At 37.9% G+C, this 12,155-nt stretch overlaps 1 protein-coding gene across 3 annotated transcripts in view; it reads left to right on the forward strand.

Moving 5' to 3' along the window:
• Positions 1-12,155, forward strand: part of ANO2 (anoctamin 2) — a 160,209-nt gene that overhangs the window by 71,371 nt on the left and 76,683 nt on the right. For all 3 annotated transcript variants that reach the window (XM_067468942.1, XM_067468940.1, XM_067468941.1), the window contains 3 exons: positions 926-990; positions 6,674-6,808; positions 10,756-10,916. In XM_067468942.1, the coding sequence (XP_067325043.1) occupies positions 926-990; positions 6,674-6,808; positions 10,756-10,916 (361 nt within the window). The remainder of the gene's footprint in view (positions 1-925; positions 991-6,673; positions 6,809-10,755; positions 10,917-12,155) is intronic.

A 12,155-nucleotide genomic window follows, 5' to 3' on the forward strand; every position in this document is an offset into this window, starting at 1 on the left:
TTATACCTCTCTGGGTGTGGTCCAAACTTACTAGTTGACCTACATTGGCAGCTGCACATAATAATTAACAGCACAAGGTTTTCTTTCACACACACACACATATTTGATCCTGCTACAACTTACTGTAATACCCTCATCTTATACATGAAGTCGACTTATACATGACTGTATGTGACATATTGTTCAAAGAGCCTGTGGGCCTTGAACAATAGTATGGACAGATCTCAGGTCACAGTTAGTCTTTTCTCTGCAGTGGAGAGAGGTCTTGGAGTCTCTTCGTTACCTCTAAACTCTGAAGTATGGCGATAGTCTACTTTCAAAGACAACGAGCAGATTTCTGCATCTATTTTCCTGTATCCACATCCCCACATTTTGAACTTTTCTTCTTGATATATGTTGTAGAAACCTGAAATTTAATGAAAATGTACTCACCTTAATAAAGATAATACAGAACCTTTCATTTTGTTTCATTATTGTACTTGCATTCCTGCGTGTTTATACATTTAGAATTATTTCTAGCACACTACGTAATAATCAAACCCAGCCAAAAACATTCTGGAAGACAAAACTTTGGGGTGGGGGTTGGGATCTAGATCATGCTTCATCTGAATGCAGACCCCATCTTAAACTGCTTAATTCTAAAGGAAAGTATTGGCCCATTTTGGTTTTTCAGATAGGTATCTCCTTTCGAAAACTTGCTGCATCTTTATCCCAGATATTTGAGATATGCTGAGTTTATTTGTATGTGGTCTTGGTGACCTTTTGTATTTCACACTGCACTTTGGAGTTAAGGGCTGTCACTTGGTGGGAAAGCTGGGCACTTGAGCAAATGTGGTGAACCTCAAGTCTGGCTCAAATTAATTCCTGATAACTTGCTGCCCTCATTTAGTCATCATGTATACATTATTATTTGTTTTTTCCTCAGTTGCTGTATCAAGAATGGGCAAGATATGGAGTGTTTTACAAGTTTCAGCCTGTTGACCTCATAAGGTAACAAACAAATTATTAAAGCTCCATTGAAGATTCCAAGCTGATTTGGAGGTGGGGGAAGTTTTCCATTACAGAGAGACATGAAAATCAATGTATTCATCTATTCTTTTTTAAAAAAAACAACAATGGCTTACTTTTCCCAAAATCTTATTTAATTGTGTTTGAGTTTTGGGTTATATAATTTCTCTGTACAAATATATCAATTGGAGACAAAGAGCCAATTGAGGCTAAAGGACTATGATGCATGGTGCCTCACCATTTAATGTTGCATCTCTTTCTCCTTTTTAAAGGATTATCTTTATTGCACACAAAAAGTAAGACCTTTTACAGTATTAAACTACATATCTATATAAATAAAAATGTAATGTTTGTTTGTGAGATTAACATAACGCAAAAACCACTGGATGAATTGATACTAAATTTGGACACAATACACTTATCAGGCCAACAAGTGACCATCACTCATAAAAACACTGGAAAACACAACAGAAGAGACTTAAAAAGCCAAAAAAACAAAAAAAAACATTACAACGCATGCGCAAAACCACATATATACACATATACACAAATATATACACATACAAAACACATATACATAGACTGGGCCACAGCAACGTGTCACAGGGGACAACTAGTGACTAATAAAAACAAAAAACCTAACTACAAAATAAAGCTACAATTACAAGAAAAAATGGGAACTAAAAAAACTACTAAAAAGAAAAAGGGCATGTCCTCTAATTTCCTCTAACTAGATCATCTACTGTTCTTTAAAACCAAATACTGCTGATCTCTCTGAATAGTTCTTCTAAAATACCATTAAAACTTGCCAATTCTGCTTGAAGTTTTTTAGTCTTTTCTTTAATCAAAGTTGTCAGTTTTTCATTGTTTTGAATAGCCAGTCTTCTTTTGATGAAGTAGCTATGTATTTCCACTTCTAGATATAAGTAGTCTAGCACATAGTTATCACATACTGCAGAATTTTTCCATATTTTTTTCTCACACTGACCATTTGTGATGAAGTGTAAATTTTTATCTACAGTTATGTATTGTTATAGATAAGTGTTTGTAAGGGTAAGTATGTGGTATTGCATGGTGTTGGGGATGGTAGCCAGCTTAGCTCACTTTGAGCTGAGTTGCTATGGAGATGGGGCGGAGCCAACTGCCACTTGGCAGAGCAGCCATTTTAAAGCAGTCAGTCTGTGGATGGTGAACTGCAGAAGTGGCTGGTTCTGTTGTGTGTGGAGAACCAGTGAGGTATTCTGTTGTCAAAGAACTACAGGAGGAGGCTGGTTCTTTGGTATTAAGAATCAGGAAGGTTTTGGGCTTTAAGCCAATATAGCTTAGATAAGTCGAGTGACTTATTTATATTAAAAGTAACTGTTGTGGGAAAAGAGGAGAAGCCCTAATAAGCATCTTTATTGTAACAGAACCATCATAAAGAAAGGATAAGCATGTGCTTGAAACAATCTGTTAAAGGAAGAAACATCTCTTTAAAGGAACTAAGTTTGAGACCTGTTTGTTAGAAGAATTAGACCTCCTAAGAGTTATTTAAGAACTGTTATGAATGTAACCATTGAAGATCTGTACCTCTAAGAGAAAGGAAACTTTGAAACCATCAAGCTTCTGTGCCTCAATAAACTTGTTACAGTTTCTTTTTAAAGTCAAGCCCATGTTACCATTCCTTTCCAAGTCAAGTTATGCTACATATTGAAGAAAGACCAAAGCAACATTACAAGCTATTGATTGTGTCATCAATTTAATAAGCCCTCACAAAGAGGTGGCTCCTTATACAGCCTTACAATTTGGTGGCATCATTAAAAATTAGTGGACCAGCCTTTACAATTAGTAGCAGTAATATACAGGCTCATTCACACAATCCAACAAACCCAACAAAAAAATTCTGGTTTCAACTGAATTTTTAATTTTGGAATATCTTCCACTAATTGATGTATCTTAACCTGAATTTATTTTGTGTTTTTTAAATATCCACCATACATGTATTTTTTTTTAAAAAAAAACCTCTGAATGTAGTTGCAAAAAGAAAACCCTCTCATAACTGTTTACTAGCATCCCATACCACTCTGATATCAGTACCTTCATTGACGTTTTCTTCAAAAAAAAAGTCCTTACTTTTATTTCTTTTTTTTCATTCTGCAAAAGTGTGTCATTTAATCTCTAGTTAAAATACGTTTTTATTTAATTTTATTAAATTTGCAAAAATACAACTCAAATCCAACAAACTGAAAATAAATGAAAAAACATTTAAAAACATAGGCACTAGAAATAAAACAAGAAAATAACACAATCACCTAATACTCCCTCTCTATAAATTCCTTCTCACCCCTGTATCGCCCCTCTAAAAATAAAGATAAAAAATTCATAAAATATATTTTAAACATTTTTAAAACATGATGTCTCCCCTCCTGAAGAAAAAGCTACTATCTATTACAAAATAATTCTATCCTCATGGTTGAGGGAGGAGCTAACTACAATTAGCTCTCTATATAGCTAAAGTGCTAGTTCCTGTAACTCAGTGTACATGATGCTATCGTTCTCCTAAGTATTCCATTCACTACTCTGTGGCCCAGAATATTTTTCTCGGTTCACTTGGTGTAAAAGTTTATATACAGTTCAAGCAGAGTGTTACTTCCCTTTTCCCACACTTCTGCATGTGACCTTCATCTTAAGTAAGCTAAGAAACCCCCTTAAATGTATTTAAGTAGTTCAAAACTATTTTCTGATCCTTTTAATAAGTCTTCAAAGGAAATGTTTCTGTGTTCTGCAGCACTCCCACTTGTATTTTTAAAAGTCTTTTTCGAAGTTTTATTTCCTTAAGCACTGCCTCTTACTCTTAAAGGACGTTTGAAATGATTCACTCTTCTTTTTTTTTACTATAGAAGTCTATATGTCAAAGTTAATTACTCTACCTGCTGGATAGCTTCCTTAACTCATTTTTTTCTTATTTAATAATACTTTCTTCAATGGTTGTGACATAGTGGAGCTTGCACAGTCTCTTCCACTCTACTCACAGTCTAGCATAGTGGTTCTCAACTTTCCTAATGCCCCTTAATATTGTTCCTCATGTTGTGGTGCCCCCCAAAAATAACATTATTTTTGTTGCTATTTCATAACTGTGATTTTGCTACTATTATGAATCATAATGTAAATATCTGTTATGCTGGATGCTTTTTCATTCATTGGACTAAATTTGGCAGAAATACCCAATATGCACAAATCTGAATACTGGTGAGGTTGGGGTAGGGGGGCGATTTTGTCATTTGGGAGTTGTGGTTGCCGGGATTTATAGTTAACATACAGTCAAAAAGCATTCTGAACTCCACCAACAATGGAATTGAACCAAACTTAACACAAAGTACTCCCATGATGAACAGAAAATCCTGGAAGGGTCTGCTGGACATTGAGCTTGAGTTTTGGAGTTGTAGTTCACCTACATCCAGAGAGCAATGTGGACTCAAACAATGATGAATCTGGATCAAACTTGGCACGAATACTCAATATGCCCAAATGTGAACAGTGGTGAAGTTTGGGGAAAATAGACCTTGGCATTTGAGAGTTGTAGTTGTAGAATCAAATAGCATTCTGAACCGCACCAATGAGAGAATTGGGCCAAACTTCCCACACAGAACCCCACAGAAAATACAGTGTTTTCTAATGGTCTTTGGTGACGCCTCTGATATCTCTTCACGACCCCCAGGGCAACTGACCCCCAGGTTGAGAAACACTGGTCTAGCAATTTATATCAAAGCCCCTTGCATCCTTCCCAGTTTTGCTTTTAGATGGACTTCCAGCTGTGATGCAATCCTCATATGCACATCTCTGTTCCACCAAATTTTGTTCTCCCTTACCATTTTTCTTCCTAATTTTCTCGCAGACAATTATTTTCAAAATCTCTAGTGTTTTAGCATGTCTGCAATAAACTACTGTGTGGTATTTTCCATGTTACCAAATAATATGTCTATAATAACTTGTAGCAGTGGTTCTGTAGTGCTAAAATACTAGAGGTTTTAAAAAATCATCTATATAAATAAAAATGTAATGTTTGTTTGTGGGATTAACATAACTCAAAAACCACTGGATGAATTGACACAAAATTTGGGCGCAAGACACCTACCAGACCAACGAGTGACCCTCACTCATAAACTCCTCCCAAAAAACAGCAGAAAGGACTTAAAAACCCCAAAAGCTAACTGACGATACAGCGCATGCATGAAAACAACAGCTCCCAGCATCCTTTAGACCAGGCCCTTTAGGGGAGGAGGATGCTCCAAATGCACTGCTTCCAAGCTGCAAGCTTGCTTCTCCTTGGATTTCCTTGAGAGCATCCCAATCTGTACATATTTTTTATTTCCTATTCCTGGACTGCAACTCCCAGCAATCCTCCAGATAGATAAGATATATAGATTAGATAGAGATAGATAGTAGGTAGATAGATCAATCAGGAGTACTGCTGGGAGTTACAGTCCAAGAATAGGTAGAGAAGGAAGAGAGGAGAGAAAGAAAAAGGGAAGGAAGGAAAGAGAGAAGGAAAGAAAAAAAAGTAAGGAAAGGGGAGGGAAGGTTGGCCACAGCAACGCATGGCGGGTACAGCTAGTCATCTATATAAATAAAAATGTAATGTTTGTTTCTAGGATTAACAGAACTCAAAAACCACTGGACAAATTGACACCAAATTTGGACACAATGCACCTATCAGGCCAACAAGTGACCATCACTCATAAAAACACTAATACAGAAGGCCCTCTTCCCCACTAGTCAAACGGGGCGGGAGTGAGAGTAGGGCCTCTCCACATGATCGAAGAGATCACGTGGGTTCGTAAACAGAAATTCAGTCACGCAGGTAGATGGGTCCCAAACCGTTCAGGGCTTTGTAGGTGAGAACCTGCACCTTGAATTGGGACCGGAAAATAAGCGGCAGCCAGTGGAGCTCCTTAATCAGTGGGGTTGACCACTCCCTGAAGAAATACAAAAAAAGCAAGGAGAAACTCAAAGGCAAAAAAGCATGGTCTTATTTCCTTCGGAGATGTGAAATTAAAATATTACTATAACAATAAAACAATCTCCCTTATCTGTCTTTCACCTAATTATCATTTTATTAAAATGTACATGCTAAGAAGCTTGTCTGTACTAAGATGTCTATTCTTCCACCCACTTGTTTTTCTTGACCTACATCCTTTCACTCCAAATGTGTATATAAATAACTGCCAAGGCAATTCTCCATGCATCAGATGAAGCATGATGCATTTTGCAAAGACCTGCCAAATGACATGAGTTGTTGTATAAATTTGTGTATAAGTAAAAATAAATTGACAAAAATGAATCCAGACAATATAAGTTGATTGTCATGTGACTGTATGACAATGTGTTAATAGAGGCAGGTTGCTTTCCTTGTTCTCCCCCTCCTTTTTAGTCGCACCATGGCTAAATATTCATGATACTTTATAACAATACTTTCCAAAAACTTTAGAAATGAAATGCCGGTGCCCCTAATTTTGTAATTAGTTTTGAAACCTTTTTTTCATCGGTCGCACAGCCCTACTACTCAGACCAGTGAAGATGGTGTGGACAGGACAATGTTCTTTGTAGAATACTTGATAACTTGATGAAAATAGTATATAGTAGTTCTATGATTAATCTTTTGGATTTTATTTTATACTATCTTTAGGAAGTATTTCGGAGAAAAAATTGGAATGTATTTTGCCTGGCTGGGCCTGTACACAGAGTTTCTTATTCCATCTTCTATAGTTGGAATCATAGTGTTCCTGTATGGATGTGTAACCATTGAAAATGACATTCCTAGGTAAGAAAATATATGTGATATCCAAATTTATTTATTTATTTATGTATTTAAAAGATTTATATTCTACCCTTCTCACCCCGAAGGGGACTCAGGGTGGAGTACAGCATATATATGGCAAACATTCAATGCCAGGACACAAATTTATATACACATACATAAACATTAAAAAAAATCACAATATTAAAATACACCATTTAAAACCATCCTAGTCATCACAGTCAAATCTAATTGGCCTGGTAATCTTTCCTATTGTTGCTTTATTGCCCTGTCCCAAAAGCTTGGTCCCACAGCCAAGTTTTTACCATCCTTCTAAAGGACAGGAGGGAGGGGGCCAACCTGAAGGGAGTCCCATAGCCGGGGAGCAATCACCGAGAAGGCCCTGTCTCTCGTCCCCACCAATCGTGCCTGTGACAATGGCGGGACGGAAAGCAGGGCCTCCCTGGAGGATCTTAATCTCTGCGATGGTTCATAGGGGGAGATGCGTTAGGGTATATTGTCTTTGTTCTAGCATTCTGAACATATGGATTTACAGATATGGAAGTTTTACAGAATTTATACTTAATTTTAAAAACACAAGTTGAAAAAGAATGAGAAAATTTTATTCTTCTGGTACCCTTACCCTTTGATGGTGCATTTCCTTCATTCTTATTTCCTCCTCATCGCTTCTCCCAAAAAGTGACATGCTGAGCCTTCACATTTTGCCACTCCACTTAAAAGGAATGGTTTCTTTTTAAATAAAATTTAAGGTTACTTACATTGACCCTGGATAAATTGACCCAGGTGATTTGGGTTGATTGTTTTTTTACTTACAAGAGTATATTAGGATTAACAACTGGATTTAATTCATATGGTATATTTCTCATTGTTGTGTACTTTGTTTTACTTGAAAAGTATTTATTTATACATTTATATCAGACTAGCTGTGCCCTGCCACGCGTTGCTGTGGCCTATAGTAAAACTTATCAAAGTTGAGGTAGATATCTGGACTATTATGAAAGAGAGGTACCTACCTATTCCTTCCCCCTTTTCCTCCCCCTTTCTCTACTTTCTTCCTTCTCTCCCTCTTTCTTTCTTTCTTTCCTTCTTTCACTACTTGGTTTCATCCTTCTCTCTTTCCTTCATTCCCTCCCCCTTTCTTCCTTTCTTTGCCTTTCTTCCCTCCCTGTTTGCTTCCTTCTTTCACTTTTTATTTCCTTTTATTTCACCACCATCATAACAATAACAATAATGCAATGCATTGCCTCCGGGACCTGACACCTCTCCCATTCCCCCTAAAAGGGTCTCTCTCTCTTCTGCTGTCTCTCTTTTCTTTCCTTCCATCTTTCCTTTTCTTTCCTTTTCTTCTTCCTCTAACTTTCCTTCCTTCCCCCTGTTTCTTTACCTCCCTTTCTCTTTCTTCCTTCTTTCCTTCCTTCCTGTCTTTCCTAGATTTTGACAGGGCGGGAAGGGGCGGGGTGGGGTTTGGAGGTGGCCTGAAGTAAAAGGAGGTAAGATTGGGGCAGAGGAGTGATGGAGCGTGGGGTTGCGTGTGTGTGTGCGGCGGGGGGGGGGAGTGATGGAGCCTGGGGTTGCGTGTGTGTGTGCGGCGGCGGGGGGAGTGGGGTTGCGTGTGTGTGCGGCGGTGGGGGGAGTGATGGAGCGTGGGGTTGCGTGTGTGTGTGCGGCGGTGGGGGGAGTGATGGAGCATGGGGTTGCGTGTGTGTGTGTGGCAGGGGGTGTGTGTGTGCGGGAAGCGGCGCGGCGGGGCTTGGAGTGGGCATGGTTTCCGCAGAGGGAACGTTGGCCGGAAGGCCATGTGCGCGCGCGATGGAACTTGCGGCTGGGCGCCAATGCGCATGCTCAGTTGTTTTGCCATTTTGTGAGTGTGTTGTGTTGTTTTTCATTTTGAGTAGATATGTTTGTACCTTGTGGGTTGTGCTATGGGCACGGGAATTTTGGTTAAGTTTCGTTGGGGGATTTTTGAGTTTTGTTCTTTTGCCGTTTGTGAGTGTGTTGTTGTGTTGTTTTTCATTTTGAGTAGATATGTTTGTACCTTGTGGGTTGTGTTATGGGCACGGGGATTTTAGTTAAGTTTCGTTGGGGGATTTTTGAGTTTTGTTGTTTTGCCGTTTTGTGAGTGTGTTGTTTTTCATTTTGAGTAGGTATGTTTGTACCTTGTGGGTTGTGTTATGGGCACGGGGATTTTAGTTAAGTTTCGTTGGGGGATTTTTGAGTTTTGTTGTTTTGCCGTTTTGTGAGTGTGTTGTTTTTCATTTTGAGTAGGTATGTTTGTACCTTGTGGGTTGTGTTATGGGCACGGGGATTTTGGTTAAGTTTCGTTGGGGGATTTTTGAGTTTTGTTCTTTTGCCGTTTTGTGAGTGTGTTGTTGTGTTGTTTTTCATTTTGAGTAGATATGTTTGTACCTTGTGGGTTGTGTTATGGGCACGGGGATTTTAGTTAAGTTTCATTGGGGGATTTTTGAGTTTTGTTGTTTTGCTGGTTTGTGAGTGTGTTGTGTTGTTTTTCATTTTGAGTAGATATGTTTGTACCTTGTGGGTTGTGTTATGGGCACAGGGATTTTGGTTAAGTTTCGTTGGGGGATTTTTGAGTTTTGTTGTTTTGCCGTTTTGTGAGTGTGTTGCTGTGTTGTTTTTCATTTTGAGTAGGTATGTTTGTTTCTTGTGGGTTATGTTATGGGCACGGGGATTTTAGTTAAGTTTCGTTGGGGAATTTTTGAGTTTTGTTGTTTTGCCGTTTTGTGAGTGTGTTGTTGTTTTGTTTTTCATTTTGAGTAGGTATGTTTGTACCTTGTGGGTTGTGTTATGGGCACAGGGATTTTGGTTAAGTTTCGTTGGGGGATTTTTGAGTTTTGTTGTTTTGCCGTTTTGTGAGTGTGTTGTTGTGTTGTTTTTCATTTTGAGTAGATATGTTTCTACCTTGTGAGTTGTGTTATGGGCATGGGAATTTTGGTTAAGTTTCGTTGGGGGGGTTTTGAGTTTTGTTTCCTCGTTGGATGCCCCTAACAAATTTATATATATAGATTTGTATCAGAGCTGTTACTATGTATTGTTTTAAACAACTTAAGGATGATCTACAAAGATCAATGGCAGAGCACATGTTTCGATATGGCCTTCTACCCAAGGCAAAAACATTTTTCTGCCATTTTAAAAATTACTTTTATTGGTGAATTGTATTTACAAGAATATAGATAAAAAAGAAAGAAAGACAGAAAAGGGGTTGGCATAGTGGGATAAATAATGGGGAAAGGGGGTATCTCCTAACTCTCTACGGCAGAGGTCGTCAAACTACGGCCCGGGGGCCGGATACGGCCCTCCAAAGCCATTTACCTGGCCCTTGCTCAGGGTCAACCTAAGTCTGAAATGACTTGAAAGCATACAACAACAACAACAATCCTATCTCATCAGCTAAAAGCAGGCCCACACTTCCCATTGAAATACTAATAAATTTATATTTGTTAAAATTGTTCTGAATTTTAATTATTGTATTGTTTTTAAGTGTTTTTTTAAGTGGAAGGTTTAGGGGGGAGGAAGAAAAAATGTATTGGGGGGTGAAGAGTTTGACTTCCAATCTTCTCAACTGTGGTCATTGATCTAAGTTGTTATCCTCTTCTCTGGTTTCTCTGCCATTAAACTAATACATTTTGAGCTTTTCAAGAGAGTGTGATTTGTGGGAATAAAACTTTAATGTGTTTTAACATGTTAATGTTAATGGTTTAAATATTATAAATTGTTTAATTATTTTTAATTATTTTTAATTATTTTTAATTATTTTTAATTATTTTTAATTATTTTTAATTATTTATTTTATTTCATTTCCACATATTTACATTGTTTTGTGAGCATTGTTCTGTGATTATTAATATTCACATTGAGTCCTTATATGGGGAGAAAAGTGAGAAAATAATAATCATAATTTCTTCTGATGTTATGGGTTTTACTCTACATAGCAAGGAGATGTGTGACCATCACAATACCTTTATCATGTGCCCGCTCTGTGACAAGATCTGTGACTACTGGAACCTTAGCACCGCTTGTGCTACAGCACGGGCCAGTCATTTATTTGACAATCCTGCTACAGTCTTCTTCTCCATTTTCATGGCACTCTGGGGTAAGTTTTACTTTCAATTTTCATATGACCAAATAAAAACTAACAATGGAAAGGGAAGGGATTAATGAGAAGGGATTAATGGGTAGGCATGCTGGAAGTGATGAGTTTTCAATTGTGTTTTAAATTTTGATAGCTAATTTAGCTGTCAATGCCCTTCTGGCAGGTAATTCCACAGTCTTTGGGCGGCAAATGAAAAGGTCCTCTGGATGACAGGTGTTAGTCGGATTTTGGTTGGTTGGAGTAAACTTCTCCCCAGAGGACCTAAGTGTATGGGGCAGATTACTATATGGACCCAAACCATGTATGTTTAAAGGTTATAATAAGCATTTTGTACTTTCCCAGAAACTAAGTGGCAGACAGTGAAGTGATTTCAGTAGCCCGTACTGCCGAGTTCTAACTGTTCTCTCCTGGCACAAGCTGCTTCCTCGGGCCTTTTATTTGCTGGTCTCCTCAGCTAATAGTTGGAGTGTTCTGGCAGAGTTTGCTGACTAACATACTGCTGGTGGCCCTGAGGCTGCACTTGATAAACAATAAGAAGAGAAATCTCCCAGAGTCTACTTAATTTATATGTTTCGAGATTCCCCCCTATATTTGTACAAAAGAAGAGTTTTTTTAAATAAAAGAAGGAAGATAAATTAATGGATAGTACATAGACAATGATTATACATCTTTAATTAGCTGATAATGGAGGCAAATAGTTGTTTTGGATATTTGCTTAGGAGCTCTTGGTTTTGGGCTTTCCAGGCATATCTGGTATTGCAAAGGAATAGTAATCATATATTTTAAAAAATCAAAGAGATTGCTAAGGTAGACATGAGATGGTAGCAGAAATGAAATTGGCATTCTCATACTTCATAGCAAGTGGGTTGTTCTCTCTATTGGCACTGCTGTTCAGTGTGCATGGAAGAAATTCTATATATGCAAGTAGAGCTCCCTTTAGACCAGGGGTCCTCAAACTAAGGCCCGGGGGCCGGATGCGGCCCTCCAAGATCACTTACCTGGCCCTTGCTCAGGGTCAACCTAAGTCTGAAATGACTTGAAAGAACACAAGAACAACAACAATCCTATTTCATCAGCCAAAAGTAGGCCCACACTTCCCCCCCAAAAAAGTTTATATTTTTAAATTGTTTTTCATTTTAATTATTGTATTGTTTTAAGTGTTTTTTGCACTACAAATAAGATATGTGCAGTGAAAAAACATTCTTTTTTTTCCAAATTATAATCCGGCCCTTCAACAGT

Source organism: Anolis sagrei, chromosome 5, assembly GCF_037176765.1.
Source record: "Anolis sagrei isolate rAnoSag1 chromosome 5, rAnoSag1.mat, whole genome shotgun sequence".
Classification (NCBI taxonomy): Eukaryota; Metazoa; Chordata; class Lepidosauria; order Squamata; family Dactyloidae; genus Anolis; species Anolis sagrei.